General features: G+C 56.8%; 1 protein-coding gene across 5 annotated transcripts in view; it reads right to left on the bottom strand.

Annotated features, from left to right (window-relative positions):
• REEP1 (receptor accessory protein 1) overlaps positions 1-21,736 on the bottom strand; it is a 128,889-nt gene that overhangs the window by 5,409 nt on the left and 101,744 nt on the right. For 3 of the 5 annotated variants that reach the window (XM_008254156.4, XM_017340317.3, XM_070068836.1), the window contains exons 6-7: positions 10,893-11,070; positions 6,053-6,088 (exon numbers count right to left, since the gene is read on the bottom strand). In XM_008254156.4, coding sequence (XP_008252378.1) covers positions 6,053-6,088; positions 10,893-11,070 — 214 coding nt within the window. The remainder of the gene's footprint in view (positions 1-6,052; positions 6,089-10,892; positions 11,071-21,736) is intronic. The other 2 variants (XM_070068838.1, XM_070068837.1) reach the window with 1 other exon arrangement.

The raw sequence follows: 21,736 nt of genomic DNA, 5'->3' as shown, positions 1-21,736 counted from the left end.
TGATTCCACAGCAGAGCAACCTGGGGAAAGACCCTGTAGAGAGGGCAGGGCTGCATTTTCAAGGGAGAAGCACAGTTTCGACAGTGTTCACACCAGCCATCGGCAGTGCACTGCACCTGCAGATCCAGCTCTGGGCGTTCTTTAAGAGACAGCGTGTAAAATGCCAGGAAGCTTTAAGGGACAGCGGTCAGCAAAGTTTTGTAGGGTTTCATTTCCTAGGGCCAGTCCTAGAGAAGCAGAGGGTCCCAGCAAGGAGGAGCTGACAGTAGCCTCCCCTCCCCCACCAAAAACGACAACACAGTTGGCCTTGAACAATGCACAGGAAAAGCCCCTGAATGGATGACCGCTGCTGGAGGCACAGTATTTCTCAAGTATTAAATGCTAACGTGCACTCCATGTCATCCGGCCAGGAGGACATTTTCTGCCCGTGCCTGGCTTATCTGACATGCACAGACACAGACATGCCTCTTAGATAGATGGCCAGCAGAGCTACAGGGCCTCAGCTCGTCAGCTCCAGCCATTGATGTCTGCAGAAAGACACCAGGGCACTTCCAGGAACACCTGCTCCTGCTCCTAAAAATGTGTGCAGCCACCAAATGTGCCGTCGCTGTCAAAAGGGTCTGGCTAGACTGAAACAGCACCAGGAGCGGAGTAAAAACCGCTGAACCGTAGTCTCGAGCTTTACCAGGGGCTGCTGCTGTGCTCCCAGTTGGCCAGCAGGGGGCAGCAGGAGCACACAGCAAGCTTTTCAAATGGAATTGTAGGCTTAGAGGGATTTGCTTAGACTGTGCCTTATTAAGGGCCTCAGATCCTGAACATTCCTTTGATTTTTTTTTTTCCTTTTTTTGCTCCATGTGTCAGCCTGTTTACCCCAGGTTTAGGTTGTTCCCCAGCTCTTTCCCTATCCAAACAGCTGGGTTATCGGGACCATGCTGAACACAAGAATCTGCAACTCCAGGAGCCCTCCGCGATTACCCAGAATGCTTCTGCAGCATGCCCCGGGCTCCTGTGTCAGGCCTGACTGGAAGCTGGTCCTCCCTGCTACGCACACCTGTCTGAGCAGCTGGCCTAGGGCCGGGGCACAGTGGCTAACTCATCAGCCAAACCAAGGGGACTCCTGAGCTCACATCTCTCATCCCAAGTCATAGCCCTGAAACCCATCATCATCCAGAAATTCCCCCTGGACAGGAGGTATAAGGCACAGGACTTCCTGCACTAAAAGCTCTCAGACCAAGGCAGGAGCTGCAGAAGCAGCTTGACCAGCTCTGCCAAGCGGGAACCCGCATCCTGGGAGGGGTACGGCACTGGCCTGAGGCTGGGCCTCTGCACACGCACGCGCTATGCCCTCTAAAGCCATAGCAGGGCTTTTCCTGTCAGAAGTCAGCCCCGAGTCGCCCTGAGATCCTGGAGTAACCAACAAGTCAGGCCTTTCGGCCAGCCTGGATGCACCGAGGCTGATGAACGAACTCACAGGCTACCAGAACCACAGTGGCCATCTCAGGCGGCCGTGGGCATGTTCTCCACTGCATCCTAAGCGAGGGCGACACGGCCGAGAAGCAGGGACCTCCCCGTCCTCCAGGATCCACGGCCAGGGCAGAGCCCAGACACCAGGGTGGAAAGAGAACACCAGTGCTGGGCTGAGCCGAGACCCGGAGCAAGGGAGGCCAGTGTGGGTGCCCATGGGCCAGAGGTGCCTCGGAGGGGAGCTGCAGAGAGGACCTGCAGGAAACAGCAGCACCCTCCTGGTCCCCTGAGGGCCATCGTTAACGCCCGGCCTCATTCCTGGGAGCTGGGCCGCTGAGTCCCGGTGGACCCGGCACCTCTTACCTAACTGCATCTCCCTCTTTGCAGGGGCTGCGAGCCAGCCCAGGGTCCTCGCCAATCCACACTTGAGGGCACACCTTGAAACCTCACCCTCGATTCCTGCTTTCTTCTCCAAGCTGTACTTTTCTCACTCTGATTCTACACAGCCTATGTAGTCCCACAGCCATTTCCAGAACAGGGAGGAGTATACACCGGGGAGGGGTGGGGGGACAACCCCGCAGAACACAGCTCCAGTGGGGGCAGCACCGGGGAAACACTGCCGTGCACCTCCTCACTCTTCCTGTCCCTAGAGACCGACACAGAATTTGCCAGCCAAGGGGTCCCTCCCCTGGCTGCACCCCTAAAGGGCATCGCTATCCACACCTCGGTGCTCCCATGCCATACAAGGTTCCAAACCGAGGCCTGGAGCCCACACAGAGCTGCCGCCAGGGTGGGTGCCTTAGGCCGGGGGGCCACTAGGGGAGGGTGGGTCCCTGCCGCCTTCCACGGCGAGGGCTGGCACTTCTGATCAACAAGGCTACAGCGGGCTGGGCTGGGGGTCTCCCTCCTCCCTCTGTGGGAGGGCAGGGACCGGGAAACTGGCTGAGTCTCCAAATGGTTCAGAGGCCAGGGCAGAGCCCTGGGCCGCCCCGCGCCACTGCACAGAGACACGTGCCCTGGGGTTAGCAAACACAGCCCACACAGCACACATGTTAGCTGCAGCATTAACGGAAGGCAGCAGATGCTTCGGAAGAAGGGCGCGCCCGTCTGGAACACTTACATCCGCGTCCCCAGCGGCCACCGAGGAGAGAGAAGAGAAGAGCCTGTTAGGAAAGGGGCACACGCGCACCCCCACTCCTTGTGCTCTCAACCTCGGACAGCTCCTCCTCCCGCCAGAGTCGGAGCAGCTGCCCGGGGACACCCTCGAGAAAAGGCGGTTCATCCACATCCATTCTCTATCAATCTCTCTCTCTCCGCACTAAAGGATGAAATCGCGCCCCACACACTTGATTTTTAAGAAAGGCCGGAGGCACCTCCATGACTGGCTAAGGCAGTGATCTGTAGGTCAGTTCCATAGGGCGTCCGAGGGGTATGGGAAAGGAGGGGAGGGAGGGAGGGTGGTGGGGGCGTGGGGGTGGGAATTGTAGAAGCACACAGAGGCAGAGGCATGCAGGGAACAAGAGGGAGTCCACTGACAGGGGCAGGAAGGGGGCAGAGGTGGGGAGAGAGAACACTCTGGAAGCTGCTAGAACAGGGGCTGCACCTGCCATCCGCTGCTCCTGGGGGCCGCGCTGCTCTGTCGCACTGTCCTGCCCTGGGCCTCCAGGACGCCGGTCTTTCCTTCCCCCCACCCTGCGTTCTCCCTACATGTTCCTAGATTGGAAACGCCAGGAACGTCTCTTTCTCTGTGCAGGGATCCTGGGGCTCTGTCCGTCCCTCAGTGACCTGAACCTGCCTGGTGTCTCGCTTGAGCAGCCTCTGCCTCAGGCCGTCATTTCAGGGACCAGGAGGAAAGTGTCCGGGACATTCCCTACCCCAGCTGTCATGCTCCCTCACAGCACTGCTGTGTGGGAGTTGGCCTCGGGCCCCCGGGGCAAGGCAAGCTGCCCCACTTCACACTCCAGCCGCACAGGGCTGGAAGGAGCACAGAGCTCTTCCCAAGGGCACAGTGGGAAGGGGGAGGCGGCTGATCAGACGATTCCCTGAGAGCAGGCCTCGGCGAGAGGCAGGGAACACGCAAGGGTACCCGGTGTGCACTGGGCCCTCGGAGAGGCAGGGGCGGAAGGCGGTCAGGGCCAGGCCAGCTGGAGGGCCCCGGCCAGCCCCCACCCACTGCCAGCTCCCTAACGACTTCTGTCCCCCTAGGATGAGGAGCCAGAACTGCCCCGACCCCAGCTGGATCCTCGCACAAGCAGCCGCCAATCACCGCTGCATTCTGCACTGGCAAGGCAGCCTCTGAGCGAGACCACGGGTGTCACGGCAGGCGAGGGCTGGGAGGAGAGGATGGAGGGGAAGGCGGCTGGGCTCTGCCGGTTCCCTGAGGGACAGCATGCTTTGGGCATGGCCCATGGAATTTAACCCTGGGGTTAAAATCACAAAGGGAGGACAGCAACAGCCACGGCGGCCTGGGGCCACGGGCACTGTGTGGCTGCTTCTCTCGCTCTAGCATGTCCACGAGGCCCAAGTCCAAGTGCTTGGTTCCGGCAAGGGTTGTGTCAGTCCCTGTATTTCTGACATGGGCCTCACACCGGTCAGTGGAGCTGGAGTAGGGCACCACCAGCGCCCCCTACTCGTTCACCTTGGCCTTCCCTATGGCCTCCAAACCCTGCCCTGGTCTCTGGCAGACCTTAAGAAGCTTAGCACTTGGGGCGAGCATTTGCTGCAGCAGTTAAAGATGCCACCTGGACCCCCTGCATCCCATATCGGAATGCCTGGGTTCGAGACCTGGCTTTGCTTCTGGTTCCAGCTTCCTCAGAGGCATCAGGTGATTGCTCACGTATCTGTCTCTACCACCCGGGGCAGGACCTGGACTGAGTTCCAAGCTACTGCTTTGGCCTGGCTCACCCCCAGCTCCTGTGGGCATTTGGGCAGCGAACCAGCAGGTGTAAGATCTTTGTCAGGCTCTGTCTCTCTGCCTTTGGAATAAAAACTAAAGGAGGCTGGCGCCGCGGCTCACTAGGCTAATCCTCTGCCTTGCGGAGCCGGCACACCAGGTTCTAGTCCCAGTCGGGGCGCCGGATTCTGTCCCGGTTGCCCCTTTTCCAGGCCAGCTCTCTGCTGTGGCCAGGGAGTGCAGTGGAGGATGGCCCAGGTCCTTGGGCCCTGCACCCCATGGGAGACCAGGAGAAGCACCTGGCTCCTGCCATCGGATCAGCGCGGTGCGCTGGCTGCAGCGCGCCGGCTACGGTGGCCATTGGAGGGTGAACCAACGGTAAAGGAAGACCTTTCTCTCTGTCTCTCTCTTTCACTGTCCATTCTGCCTGTAAAGAAAAAAAAAAAAAAACTAAAGGGATGGAGGGAAAACAGAAGACTGCATTGAATGCCATTTCATGTCCTCCACTCTCCAGCCATGTGGGAGTGATGTGCATGCCTCAGCGGCACCGGGCCCGAGAGCACAGGTGGTTACGGCCATGGTACGCGCCTTCCTTCCTCCCTCCCCTCCCACCGGCCAGCGGCTGCAGGCCAGGTGGGGCCTCTCTTGTCTTCTGGGCCAAAGGCAGCTCCTCCACGGGCAGCCAGGCAGGGTGAAAGGACTACCCTGGGCCCCTGGCTACTCCCTGATGTCTGGTTAAGGTTGGGCAGGCCATGAGAACAGCAAGGCCAGCATGGTGGCCTCGTGTACCAAGCTACCCCCGCGCAGTCGGAGGGCAGCAGCAGGCATCTCCGAGCGGCGCTGGGAGATCCGTTCTCCCCAAGGTCTCCCGGCTGCTCCAGGCTACGACAATAAAACTGCAAAAAGCCCTTTCATAGCATTTCACAATGGTGTGGAGAGGTGGGAAAGCAGGGGTCTTCGTCTCCACTTTAGGAAGAGGAAATTCGGCGAGGTTAGGCGATTCACGCAGTCACACAGCCAGTAAGTGGCAAAGCAGGACCTGGGCTCCCTTGGCTGCACCAGGACCAGAAGCGTCGAAGGCTCTTAGTGAGTTCCCGTGTCCACCTGGCTCAGAGCACAAGGAAGCCTGGCCCTGCTGGGGGTGGAAAATGTCTCCGCACGTTCCTCAATACTCCCCCCTTAGGAGGCAGGGATTGGTTCTCCTGCCTTCCGGGTGGGCTGCCCTTGGTGACTCGCTTCCAGCAGAGTAAGGCAGGTACCACTTCAACGGCCCCGCGGCTTCCTGCCTGCCCTACCCCCTCGGACCACTTGCTCCGGGCCAAGCCACCTGCCATGTTGTAAGGACTCTCAAGCAGCCCCAGGGAGGCCCATGTGGTGAGGAACTGAGGCCTCCAGCCAGCAGCCACAGAAATCCATCTTGGAAATGGATCCTTGGGGCTCAGTCAATCCTTCGGGGGGCTCCGCCTGGCCAGTGTCTTGACTGAGGGGCCATGTCACTCACTGAAGCTGCTCCTACCTCCTCAGGCCACCGAAGTTCTGAGGTTGTGTGCCTGCTGTTTCAGGGAAGCTAACCTCCTGGCCCGCCCCCAAGCATGCAGCTGAAAGGGAGCCGCAGGGTCAGGTCCAGCTCAGGGTTAGAGCCTCGTCCCAAGGCGTGAGTCCAGCACACTGGCCACAGGCTGGCTGCCTACTTACCTTTCCGGGTCCTGCAGGTGGAGCAGCAGGTGCACACTGTGGGAACGGGGCAGGCGCCATCAGTGACAGCCCCCACCAGACAGGAACCAGCCCCAGGTAAACGGGGAGGCCCTGGACAGGTGTGGGCACCCCAGTGTTTTCAATAAGGGGTTTCGAGGACTGTGGGTCTCTGCAGAGACACCAGGGCAGGGAAGGGGATCATTTCTCGGGTGCTGGGCCAATGCTCACATCAAAGTCTCCTCTGGGAAGTAACTCCCACCGTCCTGCCAGAGCCGCCTCCTCTTTACTCCTTGTGGTTCAGAAGTTCTCCAGGGACCTGCTCTGGTTGACCTCTGAACCCCTCAGTACTGTGCCTGGGCAGCTGGCTGAGGGCCTAACTGGCTGCCGTGTCTTGGTGCCACAGTGGTCCTGGTGCAGGTCTGGGCTTTGGCAGACAGCAGGTGCTCACTGAATACACAGAGTGACCTTGAGCCCATGGAAGGCCAGGATTGCTTCCGCACTCTCCCCCTGCTGGTGTGCAATGATAGGCGTTCATTATCTACCTCCCAGTGTACCTGACCCGCCCCTCCCCCACCTGGAGGAAAGCTCCGGGTGGGGGAGGGGCGGGTCAGGTACACTGCCCAGCTCCATCCCGGGTGCTGAAAGCCACAGGGAAAGACCCATCCTTCCCCGTCCAGTACCTAGACCCCATGTCCTCACACCGCACGGCACCAGGCCACTGGGCAGGGGTAGTTACAGAGGAAAGCACAGAGCACATGTTTGCCTACCAGTTCGCAGAGCAAAGCAACCACTCAAGTAGTCTGTGCTCCCTCCTCCCGTCCTCCCATGCTGCCGTGGCCTTCCCTTCCTCAAGGGGCGATGCTGTGGCACAGCCGGGTGAGCTGCTGCCTGGGACGCCTGCATCCCATATCGGAGAGCCAGTTCAAGTCCTGGCCACTCCACTTCCAATCCAGCTTCCTGCTAATGCACCTGGGAGGCAGCAGATGAGGACTCAGTAACTGGACCCTTGCCACTCACGTGGGACGCCTGGATGGCGTTCTGGCTCCTGGCTTTGGCCTGGCTGAGCCCTGGCTGTTGCAGGCATTTGGGGGAGTGAACCAGCCAGATGGAAGGTATCTATCTCTTTCTCTGTGTCTGCTTTTCAAGTAGACGAAAATAAATAAATGTTATTTTAAAAGAAGACGCAGGGGTTGAGTGGGTCTCCATCTCAGTTCACAGCATATCCCATACGCCATTCACGGTCTCCTTCTTCCTGGAGTGACAATTCTAACATTTTAGCATTCAGTTAATCTTTTGGATTAAACCTGTTCTGCTTGTAAGACTCTGATTTTGTTCTACATAAACGGTTACACAACATCACACTCTTCTGTGCTGTTTGCACTGGGTACTGGGTTTGCGAGATCCATCTGGGCATCCTCTCAGCCTGCTGCTCCCAGTGACTTCACAGGAAAGTCCACGGGGTGCAGCCACCACCTTTGACCTGGCCTCCTCCCACGGTGTCCCCAACACCTGCCACCTGTCCAGGGCTTCTTTCCTCACAACCCCAAGATGTAGGGGCTGAACAGAGATAACTGCTCTCCCTTTTATTCCAAAGGGGCAAGCTGGATGGAACGGGGTCTGCCTCTCGTGCCATGGTCGAATTGTCTGCTGGCGACCACCTCGGGCAGCGCCCCGAGCGTGGCTCTGAGGCTGAGGATGGAGCAGGGGTGGCCCAGGGTGGTGTTCGCTCAGTGACGTCTGCCTCGCTGTGTTGCCTCTGCCGTGTGTGCACAGGCCTAGGGACTCCTAGCCAGAATGGCAGCCCAGGGTCCACCCCGCCACCAGGGTCCCTTCCCTCACCTGACCAGGCCTGGTGTCTGCGGCTCTCACAGGAGGTTGAGCTGGGACGAGCACAGCACCCTTGGATGGCTGGGCTTCCTTTGCTAGCTTCCTCACAGGCACCCCAACTCTCGACTTGGGGGTACAACAGCCCCCAGAGCCTCTGACCCAGGAGCTCCTGCCCCACGGCCAGGACCTAGGCTGTCTCTCACTTGCCTTTCTCCCTGAGCTGGCTTCTGTTTGAGGCCCCAGAGCAGCTGTGGTGAGCGCCCTCCCAGGGCCAGCACCTCCCTCTCGGCCCCCCAAGGGCACAGGTGTGAGGGGCCGGGCAGTGTTGGGGGACCGGGGTATGTTGCAACATAGCTGTTCTCACGGCTGGTGCCTGACCCCGGCTGCTGAGGGCTCCCCACTGTCCCTTGAGCGGGCAGGGGATGTCACCTGCTGTGCAAAAGTTTAGCCAGAGTCTAAAATCATCCCAAACCCTTCTGTCCTTTGCACTGGGCCAGGAAGATGTTAAGGGCCAGGGGATGCTCCGGACGTCATTTAGACGCTGCTAAACATCTCGCATTCCCAGTCTTGAGGCTGCCCCAAGAACCCAGCATGGGGAGGTCTGGGCAGGAGCCTGGATTCCAGCCCTGTGGCACTCTGGCCCAGTGCACGACCTCCTGAGCCTGTCTCCTCCACTTGGCTCACCTCTGTATTGGCAGGTTGGACTCAGAGGGACTGGACTACAGGGCCACCTCCCAGCCACAGCAAGGACCCCAGTCTAGGGTCTGGCCGTTTAACTTGGGCCTCCCCAGTACACGCACGGCAGTAGAGGTGCTCCCTCCAGTGAGAACATTCACACCAAGAACAGGAACTGTGGCTGCTGAAGTGGTCCAGCGCCAGGCGGGACCCCGTGCACTCTCATTCGGTCTGGTCCCTGTGAACCCTCACAGCCTGACACGAGTGCATGGGAACAAGGAGTCTGCAGCACGGAGAAGGTGAACAGTGAGCCAGGGTCCCACCGCTGGGAGGCGCTGCCCCTGGCCACGGCAGCCCTGTGGTGCCCGCTCTGCCTTCTGGGCCTCGCAGAAGTGGGGCCTTTTTTTCCTTCCAACTGGGAGTTTTCCTTTGCCGTAACCACTGAGCAGATTGAGGATGGAGATATTTCCTATTCCATTTTACACTCTCGTTCCAGAGCCGTGACTGCGTGCCCCGCGCAGGGAGGCCTGGGCACTGGCCTGGGTGTGAGGAGGCCGTGATCCGCTGTGGCCCGCCCCCGTTGTGGGTGACCCTGTGACAGTGCCCTGGCCTGAGCCTGTGCCTCTCCCCTGCTACAATCAGAGGGTTATGCTGAGTGGATGCTGCCCAGCCTCTGGGGGTCCCACTTGAAGGTCCTGGGAGAGGGGTGCCCCCAGAGACAACCACTCCCTGAGGTGTCACTCACCCTTACAACCCAAGCCTCTACCTCCCAACCCTGCTCTGCTGCCTGCCAGCAGTGACAAGGTTAACACATCTTCCAGGGTGGGCGTCCTGCCACGGCAGTGGGCTAGGCCCCTCCTAGGACACCCGCACCCCCTACCAGAGCACCAGTTCAAGTCCTGTCTGCTCCACCTGCAATCCAGCTCCCTCTAATGCACCTGGAGAGGCAGTGGATGATGGCTCAAGTACTTGGGTCCCTGCCCAGCCGTGTGGGAAAGTTCCCAGCTTAGACCTGGTCCAATCCTGGCTGTTGCAGGTATTTGAAGTGTGAACCAGCAGATGGAAAATCTGTCTCTCCCTCCCTGTTACTCTGCCTTTAAAATAAATAAATCTTTATGTTTAAAAAAAAAAATCTAACAGAAAAGCCAAAATCTCCAAACGCTGTGGAAAGGCAAAGTGGACATCCAGGCGCAGGTGGAGGTGTGTGTGTGTGTGGGGGGGTACTGGTGGGCATCCTAGGGCAGAGCCTGGCTTTGAGTGTGCATCCGCATCCCCACAGCAGCCACAGGGTTCACCCTTTTCCATTCGTGCCTGAGACCCCCAGAGTGAGTCTGTACCCAGGGCTCCCAGGCAGGCTGCACGTCCCAGCATGCTGTCAGGGCTGGGATGGTCTAATTGCTCCCAGTCGTATAATGGTTGGCTGCCACCAGGCACACAATGAGGCCGCAGATTAGAAACTAGTGGTCCAATACCCACCTCTCCCACCATGGGGACCGTTCCCCTGTCCCCAGCCATTGGCCTTTGCTAGCGGCAGCCACACTCAGCTCCCGAGCCAAGGTCCCTGTCACCTCTGCAAGGGACAAGTTGAGGAAACCACAAGTCCGGGCCCAGTTCCCAGCCCTGGAGTCCACGCCCCTACCCTCTGGGAGCCTGAAACCCACACAGATGGATCAGAAGCCAGGAGTTCCCAACCACGCGCCTGGGGCTCATCCTGCACCCACTAAGGCCTCTGGCAGGTTGGCCCAAACTCTGCAAGTTTAATGAAGTCCCCAGGTCAGTCTCACCGTGGGCATCTGACACCCAGACATGGGCAAAGGAGAGAGGGGTGAGGTGTCCGGAGGCCGTGGCCAGTGCTGGAATTGGACCTCAGAGCTGGACTGGCCCTCGGTGTGCAGGGCAGGAGGTGTGTGTGGTTGGAAGGAGGGTAGGGGATGAGGAGGAGAAGGTGGAGTGGCAGAGGGGACAGGAAATGTGCAGGTAGGAAAGAGGACCCATGGCAGCTGTGAGCCCTGGGTGGAGCACAGACAGGTAAGTCCCCGAGGGAGTGGGGTCAGAGAGGAGGACAACGACAGCTCCCAAGGCTCAGGTCCAGGTGCGTGTGTTGTCTTTAGGGCGGGCCCAGGCACCACCAGCAATCACAGTCAATTCCCCAGGCCGTCGGGAGGAGGAGGTCAGACGCTTTGGTTTCCTGCCCTGGCCTGGCCTGGTGCGATGGATATCTCTGATGGTGGCAGGTCCATGGGGCTGGGGCCACATTGCCTGCTGCATGGTAGACCAGATGTCTCTCGAGGAGACCGAGAGCAAAGGGGTGGGAGAGGGGAAGTGAAGCGACACCTACCTGAGCTACCAGCACTCTCGGAAGCACTCCGGGACATCTTGGGCTGGCCATGCTTGCCGCTGGCCCTCCCGGGCCCTGGTGGAGGGGGTCCTGAGGGAGCCGGAGCGCCGTCGCCCCTGATGGTAGTGAGGTCCTGCATGCTGAAGCTCCGGAGTCTCTCGGATAAGGCCCCCTGTCCCTGGACACAACATAGGAGGACACACGTTAGGGGCCTGGCCCACAGGTTCGCAGTGGGGAGGTGTATGTGTGTGGGGGGGATTCAGGCACGAGATGGGCCCAGAGGGAGCACTGATGGTCAGCAAGGGGCAAAGACACAGAACACCTCTGCGGGGGGCAAGTGCATGGCTGGATGAGGCTCAAGCCCCAGAACACTCCGAGGCCTCCCGGGGACGCAGCAACTGCTCCTGGGGCTCCTTCAGCTGCCCCCAGGACGAGCTAGAGCCTCAGGCAGACCCAGGGCCAAGGCAATGGCCATCCCTCTCCAGAGGTCGCCGGCTGCTTCTCTTGCTTGCTTGCAGAAATAAAAGTCCAGGCAGGACTATGTCCTCCTCAATTCCCACTCCACCAGCATCTGGCTGAAAAACCAAAGCCTACCATGCACATGCTTGGTCCTTACTCATTTCAAAGGCAAGAAAATGCAACCTGTATTCTCAGAGACATAGGACACCGGCCATTTCTTTTATCCGTCCGCATGTTACTGCTTATATGGCACCTTCACTTCTGGGGCACTGATGCTTCATACGATACCCAAGAGGCAATAAGTCAGGAAGGAAAACTTTATTACAAAATGAACAAAAACCTGGGGACCGCGCCATTTCACACTCGGAGGGAGCCACAGAATTCATCTCGGGCGAGGGGGGACTGCTCTTTGATCCAGGTAAGCAAGACGAATGTGCTCTACTTAAGACAAGGCCCTCCCTGAGTGTGGATAGGAGAGTGGTGAGGGCTGGGGATGGCGGCAAGGCCGTATGGGTGCCTTGGGGGTGCAGCAGGGGCTGGTCGGAGACTGGGCTTACAGGAACGGGGCTGCAATTCTGAGTAAGCAGTGACAGGTGAGTGAGCACCAGGCAAAGCCATGGGCACGGGAGGTCGGGAGGAGACGGCCTTTACTTGGTAATGAAGGAGAGTGCTCCGATGGTCTAGAGGACCTGGGGATTCTGGGGCACAACAAACACATTGGAACCAACAGAGTCAGCAGGAACCTGAGCAGCCAGTGAGGGGGCACTCGGGGCAGGTGGTGGTGCTGACGGCACAGGCAGGCACCCAACTGCTGGGGAAGAGGCTTTCAGACATGGGAGATGGGTCTGGGGTTTTGTTTTGCTTCTTTTCACATAATAATAATAATAATAAATAATTATAATAAATGAAAACAGAGCCACAGGCATAGCAATTCACTGTAGTGAAAGATCCAGACGAGACAAAAGGGTAAATGCAAACAAGGAGTTTACAAAAGAGGAGGGGCACACCAGAGAGGTTTGCAGACAGCTTAGAAGAATCAAAGATGTGTGAAAACAAGAGCCAGATGAGTTCCCAACCTACCAAAGACATAAAGCCCACGGCTCCAGGAAACTAACAAGAACAGAAAGAAAATCAAATAACCAAATACACACAGTGAGAATGACAAATGTGGGCCGAGAAGTGCCTGTAGGTCACCGCAGGTGGAAAGACAGAAATGACCCTGGCTGCCCGGGACCCTGCTCTAGAACAACGCCGGGCATGGGCACAGCCCTCACATTCTGGAAGTTACCAGCTGGGTTTTGTTTTCTTTTTTCCCCCAAGACAGCGGAGGCTGGAGCAGCCACCTGTTCTACACCTGCTCCAAACCTAACAGCCAAGGACCCACAGTTGTTGTACTCAGAAATATTTTCTATGGCATCAAGACTTGAGAAGCAACTTAGTAACTAAAGAACAAAAAGTGACTCTGAAAAAAAGTGAGAACATATTCTGGCCATTACAGCTGAGGAGTTCAATGTGGGCAAGCCACTCACTGGTCTACACTTTCATCACCCCCCTACCTACCCATTTATGTGTGTTTCCTATGGGAGAGACACTGCGCTATTAGGAAATACCAAACACCTAGCTCAAGCTCTGATGAAATGTAAAAAGTCATATGTACACACAACGCAGAGGTGCCAGATCAGAAGCCACAAAAACTTGACAATTAAGAGCCACAGTTCTCAAGTCAGACTTGGATTCAAATTCCTGTCCTACATTTGATGTGTGGGTCACCTCTCTGCAGCTCAGTGCCCGCCTCTGCAGAAGAGCAACCCCCAGCGGTAGCAAGGGTCCAATGAGATTATGCCTCTGACACCCCCATTGCAGACCACTGCACAGCAACTATTTAGAAATGTCAGCGACAATGATGCTGATGTGGCTTCCTGAGACACGCAAGTCTCTGGTGAAATCAAAGAGAGAAAAGTCACTTCTGACCAAAGAACCAGGGGGGCCCGTGTGACTCCAAGCCCCAGCGGACGATCAGGGACGAACTCGGTTAACAGAGCCTACCCGTTCTTGCAGATGCTCAGCGACACATCTGAGCGACAGCCACAGTAAGTAGCCTCCACACTTGTTTTGGTCAAGTGCTCAACTTCACTCCTAGAACCCGGCCGGTCTAGCTCTAATGTCACTGGCGTAACGAAGGCTGGAAGTGGCAGAGGTCAGGAGATAATAATAGCTCAGCTCCAACCCAGTCCTGTGTCACGGGCAGTCATGGTGGCCAGGCTACACGGGTCTTGACAACAAATTAGCCCTTACCTGTCATAACCATTTGAGATGGCGGAAGTCACTACGTCCCGCTCACCCGCAACCCTCTCAGCTCTGCTCAGCCTCTGCTGAGAATCTCACCCCCGTCCATCATCCCTGCCACCTTAGCCCTGCCCTGGAGCACCTGCACTGTGGCAGCCGGACCACCGTCTCCTGGGAACCACCAAGACTTGTTCACTGGTATTCTGCAACCCTGGGTTCCCGACCTGGGGAAGAGAAATTTGGATTCCCTAATTCTGGAAACGCGTAATTCGGGGAGCCATGTCACTGTGCTCAAAGTGTTGCACGGTCCTGCAGTGTTTTGGGTCCTCTAACTCCATGTCTCCTAAATACGTATGATCACAGTGGGATACACTGCTAGTTGACTGTCCAAAGGACATTCTTGAAATGGTGAGAAAAAGTATATTCCATGGCTACAGATGACAGCCTGATGATGCATCCCCTGGCCAGGGGGATGTAGGTAGAAGTCGGCTGGGAGACTGCTGGGAAAAGTATCTTCCCTTCCTGGTGTGCAGGAGGAGAAAGGCCTGAGCCCTGATCTCTGCTCTCTGCTCTCTGCCTGTGAGTGTGAGGCGCCTGCCTGGCCCTGACATCCCGTGGTCGGGAGCATCGGTCACCCACTCAGCGCCTTGACTCCCAGACTTGCTGTCAATCATTTCCAGAAACTCTGAGGTGCGTCTCTTCTCAGCCCTGAGCCTGGGGTGGGTCCTGCTCACAGAAGAACCTCCTGAGGAAGGGATACAGGTCCTGGTTGTCAAAACCAGATGCCACGGACGCCTTTTGGTATGACCAAGGAGGTGGCAGCATCAGAACTGGCAGAACGGGATTCAGTGGAAGGAATGAGAAGCCTGCAAACGGCAGCTTCCGTCATCAACTCGCTGGAAGGACCTGGGAATGACACGTGGCAGTCATATGTGGATGCGCTGGGAGGACCCGGGAATGACATGGGGTGGTCATACGTGGACGTGCTGGGAGGACCAGGGAATGACACGCGGCGGTCGTATGTGGACACACTGGGAGGGCCCGGGAATGACACTTGGTGGTCGTATGTGGACACACTGGGAGGGCCCAGGAATGACATGTGGTGGTTGTATGTGGACACACTGGGAGGACCCGGGAATGACATGGGGTGGTCATACATGGACGCACTGGGAGGACCAGGTAACGACACGCGGCGGTCATACGTGGACGCACTGGGAGGACCAGGGAACGACATGCGGCGGTCGTATGTGGACACACTGGGAGGGCCCGGGAATGACACTTGGTGGTCGTATGTGGACACACTGGGAGGGCCCGGGAATGACATGTGGTGGTTGTATGTGGACACACTGGGAGGGCCCTGGAATGACACGTGGTGGTCGTATGTGGACACACTGGGAGGGCCCGGGAATGACACTTGGTGGTTGTATGCGGACACACTGGGAGGGCCCGGGAATGACACGCGGCAGTCATATGTGGACGCGCTGGGAAGGCCCGGGAATGACACGTGGTGGTCATACGTGGACACGCTGGGAGGACCTGGGGATGACATGGGGTGGTCATACATGGACGCACTGGCAGGACCAGGGAACGACATGCGGTGGTCATATGTGGACGCGCTGGGAGGACCAGGGAATGACACTTGGTGGTCATATGTGGACACACTGGGAGGGCCCGGGAATGACACTTGGTGGTCATACGTGGACACACTGGGAGGGCCCGGGAATGACACGTGGTGGTCATATGTGGACACACTGGGAGGGCCCGGGAATGACACGTGGTGGTCATACGTGGACACACTGGGAGGGCCCGGGAATGACACTTGGTGGTCATACGTGGACACACTGGGAGGGCCCGGGAATGACACGTGGTGGTCGTATGTGGACGAGGAGAGGATGGGTGCCGAGCAGCTCTGCAGATGAGGAAGCCGAAGTGAGTGCAGGAAGACTTAGACCGACTTATTGTACTTAGATGAGGGGACTTGCAAAAGTTCACGGAAGACGGGGTTACAGATGAATTTATTTGGATGTGAAACATTTTTTTAAATCCATGCATAGGGGCCAGCGCTGTGGTGCAGTAGGCTAAGCCTCTGCCTGTGGTGCCCGCATCCCCGATGGGCACCAGTTGGAATCCCGGCTGCTCCACTTCTGATTCAGCTCCCTGCTAATGGCCTGGGAAAGCGCCGAAAGATGGCACAAGTGCTTGGGATGGAAGACCTTTCTCTTTCTTCCTGTTTCTCCCTCTTTCCCAGCAATTCTGACTTTCAAACAAATAAAATAAAATCTTAAAATAAAAAAAAATATTATCCAGGGTCAGATGGTGCAGTGGGTTAAGCCACAATCTGGGCTGCCCAGCTCATCCTAACATACCCTTGGAGGCAGCAGATGATGGCTCAAGTGCTTGGGCCCCTCGCCATCCCTACAGGAGACCCAGATGGATGTACAGGTCCCTAGCTTTGGCCTGGTCCAACCCTGGCTGCTACAGGCATTTGGGGAGTAAACCAGTAGATGGAAGATCTCTCTGTTCCTCTCCCCCCAACCCCACTCCTTGTTTGTCTCTGATGCTCTGCCTTTCAAGCAAATGAAATAAATAAATATTATGAAAAATAGAGGTCAGCACTATGGAGCGGGGAGTAAGCTGCTGCCTGTGACACCAGCATCCCACATGGGCGCTGGTTCAATCCTGGCTGCTCCGCTTCTTCTTCTTCTTCTTCTTTTTTTTTTTTTTTAAAGATTTATTTATTTATTTATTTATTTGAAAGGCAGAGTTACAGAGAGGCAGAAGCAGAGAACTCTTTCATCCACTGGTTTGCTCCTCAAATGGCTGCAATCGCTGGAGCTGCACCCATCCAAAGCCAGAAGCCAGGAGCCCCTTTTAAGTCTCCCATGTGGGTGCAGGGGCCCAAGGACTTGGGCCATCTTCTACTGCTTTCCCAGGCCATAGCAGAGAGCTGGATTAGAAGTGGAACAGCCGGGTCTTGAACTGGCGCCCATATGGGATGCTAGCACTGCAGGCGGCGGCTTTACCTGCTACGCCACAGCATGGGCCCCTGCTCCACTTCTGATCCAGCATCCTGCTAATTCCTCCTAAAGGTCTGGGAAAGCAGCTCAAGATGGCCCAAGTGCTTGGGCTCCTGCTACTCATGTGGGAGACCTGGAAGAAGCTCCTGGCTCCTGGCTTGGGCCTGGCCTAGCGCTAACCATTGTGACCATATGGGGAGTGAACCAGCAGATGGAACATAGATCTCCTCCCTCCTCCCCATCCCCATAACTCAGACTTTTTAATTAATAAATAAATCTAAAATAAATATTTTTAAGAATACTGTATAAAAGTGATGCACATGGAGCTGGCACTGAGGTGTAGTGGGTAAAGCCACCACCTGCAATGCCGGCATCCCACATGGGTGCCGTGCTGGTTTGAGTCTCAGCTGCTCCACTTCTGATCCAGCTCTCTGCTGTGGCCTGGGAAAGCAGTGGAAGATGGCCTAAGTCCTCGCGCCCCTGCACCAGCATGGGAGACCCAAAGGAAGCTCCTGGCTCTTGGCTTCCTGGCACAGCTCCAGCTGTTGCAGCCAACTGGGGAGTGAACCAGTGGATAGAAGACCCCTCCCTCCCTTTCTCCCTCCCTCTCTCTCTCTCTCTGCCTTTGCTCTCTGTGTAACTCTGACTTTCAAGTAAATAAATAAATCTTTAATAAATAAATAAATAAAAGTGATGCACATAATAGAACTATAAGTAAGTCAAAAGCAGTTTTTTCAGTAAGAAGAAACAAACCTTCTAAAGTGGAAAAGCTTTGTGTCCTAACTGGCAGTATTTGCTTTCTTAGTGGGACATTAGACAATGATGTCTCTGCAGCCACAGCATTTTAGAGTCAATGACACATGGCTGCCCTTTCGGGGGACACTCCCGCCAACCGTTCCGACTCCTGTAACATGCCCTCCACGTACCCTATTCTTTGTTGTGCTCCTCACAGTTTTAGCTGACTACCGGCGCTGCCTGTTGGTCTGCCGCCCCTCCTGACTGCCGCAGCTTTGGCACCTGGTACGCATCAGGGGTCAAGGAGTTGAATGCACAAACACATAGCATTTATTGAGTGGCTGCCTGGGTGCAGTGCACAGCAGTGAGTCCTCACCCCCGGGATCCCAGCCCCGAGGAGTGTCCTGTTGAACAGGGCGCTGAGAGGTATCCACAAGGAGTGTGCATGGCCTGCCAGGTACACAGGACAGAGGGTGTGCATGTGGGGAGGCAGAGTCCCCCAGAGGAACCCCACTGGAACTGCCCTGAGACCATGTGGAGGGCGAAGCTGGGGCCCAGGTGGCAGCTACGTTTCTCAGCATCTCTAACCACTGAGGGCTGCTGCCTCTTCGTCCCATCCTAGCCGAGGTCACGGCAGCTTTGTCTGCGAAGGGGACCCTGAGTTCCTGTCCACCTTAGAAAGCGCCTGCTGAAAGGCTGCAGGATTTCTTGGGCAGCCAGCGGGTCAGCGGAGGGCAGGGTAGGAGGGAGACCTGCTCACTGCACACCCTCTTCCATCCTCTCTAAAGTCTGTACCAGGAACATGCATTACCTCTGAGAAATCAGTACAACGTAATTCTCAGTAACACCCACAGCACTCTCTGAAGGCCTCACCACTTTGAGAATATAGGACTTGTGTGACGCTGACAAATGTCATCTGGACACAGAAAATGACAGGAGAATTAAACACAACAGCAACAAAGAGAACAGAGGCGGCCGGGATCACAGCACAGCGGGCGGAGCTGCTGTTGTGACACCAGCATCCCACATCGGAATGCTGTGTGCGCCCCGGCTGCTCCGCTCCCAATCCAGCTCCCTGTTAGCACACCTGGGAGGGCAGTGGAAGATGGCCCAAGACCTTGGGCCCCTTGTGGGAGACCAGGATGGAGTTCCCGGCTCCTGGCCTCAGCCTGGCCCAGACCCAGCTATTGTAGCCATGTGATGGAAGATCTCTCTCTCTGTCTCTGTCTCTCTCTGTCATTCTTTTAAATAAATCTATCTTAAAAAACAAACAAACAAACAAAAAAAAGGAAGTGGGAAGGAAGGTGTGGCTTCTCCAGAGACTGAGTGACCGAAGCCCTGGACGAGGTCCTCCTCCACAGGGACACCCCACGTCACAGGGGAGCCGAGCCTCCCACTGTCTGAGCTGCTCTCACTTCCCACAACATCAGATGCCTCCTACTGGCGACAATGAGAATCAAGGCAAAAGGTTTTAGTGAGTCAGGCAATTGGTACCAAAGCCAGGAACAGGACCCCGGCTCACGCTGGTAATTCACAGAGTTAGTATTTCCTTCCGGACCCCACGGCGCGCCACACCCCTGACAGTTCACCTCATAGTGACACATGCTCCCCACCAAGGCCAAGCAGACTCCTCGCCAACATGCTGCAGGAAGCCCAAGGCCCTGCTTGCAACACAGAACCAGATTAACAAACAAATGGAGAGAATGAGATAGAATTTCTGCCACAATAGCATCAGTCATCAAGTTCAATTCATTCTCCAGGCATCAAACAAAGGGAAAAAAAAAAAAAATCCAAATAAGTTAATCACATGTTAGATGCTACCACAGGAACACACAGAGAGGCTCCGGGAGGAGGAGGAGGTAGGGCCGGCTCTGTGTGCCGGGCGCGGATGCACACACGCATACACACACAGGTGTCAATGCAGGAGAGACACCTGCCTCTGATCCAGACCACGTGCTGGTGGGCAGAGGGGGCTCCTGGATCAGTTTGGAGTTAGTCACACCTCTCAGCCGGGTTACCTGCCCTTCTCTGTGGTCCAAAGAGGAGACAAAATGAAAGAGTCGAGCCACCTGATAGAATGGGAAAGGGGAAAAAAAAAAGCCATGGGCTCCCAGTTGACAAAACGGGATTGAAAGGAATTGTGCTGTCCTCGCCTCTTCCCCACCCCCTCCCTCCCTCACACACAACAGACCCTCGTGGAGGATCCACACCGCTCCGTGTGGAGTTCTGCTGAGGGTCCGGCTTCCAGGAGCTCACAGCCTAGCGAGGGGGTCCAGACCCCAGTGCGTACAAGGCAGCAAATGACAAGGACGACAGAATGGGGGACAGACAGGGCAGGGAGACAGGCCTGCCAGCCGCACCTCCATGGAGGCTGAACCTGAGCAAGGGAGAGGAGGGGTGCTTACTGCCGGCAGGCGAGTGGTGCGAGCCGGGGTGTGAGAGTGGGAGCTCTTGGTACACCTGGCAAACTGAGTGGGCCACCCCGAGAAGACGCTTTGGAGCCGGTGAATAATGGGAGGTAAGCCTGAAAAAACCAGGCTTATATCTGGTCTTTGACAATACTGAAGGTCCTCAAGTAGTGAGCCATCTGCACGGCGAGAACATTCTAGACAGACTGTGTGGCACGCTGACAGCTGGTCCTCGGGGGTCTGCTCTCCCCATGTTACCCTCAGTGTGCAGCTGGGCTCAGGGCGGTCAGAAATGCAGAGTTCACTTTCCAGCTTTCCTCCTGGCAAGTGCCCCTGGTGAGAGACAGTGTGGCAAACCCAAAGGCTAGCTGGCAAGGGGACGGCTGGCTGGGAGGTGGCCCTTGAAGCTGTGGGAGGCGAGGTGGGCGGTGCTGAGTCACGACAGAGAACGGGTGTGTGGGCCTCTGCAAAGCAGAGCAGGCCTGGACATCTGAGTCAGGCATTCCCCAGGGGCGATGGGGTTCCAGGGCCTCCAGGAAGGGCCCTCCATGCACAGCAAGTGTCGCCTGCCCTTGCATGTGGAGGTCACGGTGGGTGGATGGCCTCAGCTGGGAGTCTTGCAGGTGGCAACAGAGAGTTCTCTTCTCCTGAAAGAAGGGAGATGGGGGGCACACAAGATGGGAGTGCACACACGATGAGCAGGTGCACAGGACCGACCTGGCCCACTGCTCAGAGATGGGGGCTACAGCTGCACTGGACCTACAGAGATCCCGCCATCACCCAGGAAGAGGCTTGAAGGAAACGGTATCTTACAAAGGCATTCATGATCCAATGTTGTTTTTTTTTTTTTTCCTTGCATTCAGGTGCTACCCCAGCCTTGACTCTGAGCCAAGACAAGGTCGCACTGTCGAGCTGCCCTCTGTATATAAACCAATCAGAGGAGCAGGGAGACCATCTCAGGAGGCTCCTGGGCTGTGTGATCTCAGGTTCCCAGCCACTGGTCCTCCAGGCCTGGTGGTATTATCTACATTGGAGCGTGGCCAGGGAGTGTCAGCCACGTGGGAGCGTGGTCCCTGCAGTGAGGTAAGGAACACTGGACTGGGCTCCAGGGCCCTTTGCTCCAACGCCAGCTCAGCACCAACAGCTGTGTGACCTTGGACAAGCCGCTCAACATCTATGGGTCCTTCATGCCCTGGAAGCTCCTGGTCTGAGCTGCCTACCCACCCAGGGACCCACACCCCTCAGGGCTGCACAGGAAGGGGATGCAGTCGCATGGGAAGTCAGGAGAGGAGTGGGAGGAACCGGGAGCCCAGCGTGGGAGAGTGAGCGGCTCAGGAAGACAGCAGCAGCGCCCACGTGGTGGGAGAAGAGCAGGAACCCGGTCCCTCTCCAGGTCAGTCTACAGGGAGAATGCTTCCCAAGGCCAGTGTCTGATCTGTGGTTTTGTTCTTCTTTACGGTGAGGGGAGGGTCACAGCCCAGCTCCGAGATCAAGGGACAGATGAGCAGAAGGATCAGGTGACTGCTACCGCTGGCAATGGCAACTATGAATATCTATATAACTAGGAGTATGTACAATGTACTGGGCACCCACTAAGGATGCAAACCATTCTAGAAAGGACCATCACAGAATGCTACTGCAGGAGCAAGAGGGAGACCAGTTCTAACTGGGAGAGAGAGAGGAGAGTTCATTCCAGGAAGCAGTGTTTGACCTTGAAGGATCAAAGACACAGGCAGATGAAGGACCAAAGGCAGAGACGGGAAAGAGAAAACTCTAGAAATGGCTACTTCTCGAACAGTACAAGAAAGTGGTGCTGAGGGTGTAGCAGCAGAAGACCTGGGAGGGTAAGGGGACCAGACTGGAAGGCTGGGAGCAAGCTCAGGCGGCCAGGGAGAGGAGCTGCTGACCACCCGAGTGGCTACTGCACCAGTCCAAGCCG

The sequence above is a fragment of the Oryctolagus cuniculus genome, chromosome 2 (assembly GCF_964237555.1).
Source record: "Oryctolagus cuniculus chromosome 2, mOryCun1.1, whole genome shotgun sequence".
NCBI classification, from domain to species: domain Eukaryota; kingdom Metazoa; phylum Chordata; class Mammalia; order Lagomorpha; family Leporidae; genus Oryctolagus; species Oryctolagus cuniculus.
The sequence above is the reverse complement of the archived record's forward strand: the minus strand, read 5'-3'. Positions and strand labels throughout refer to the sequence as shown.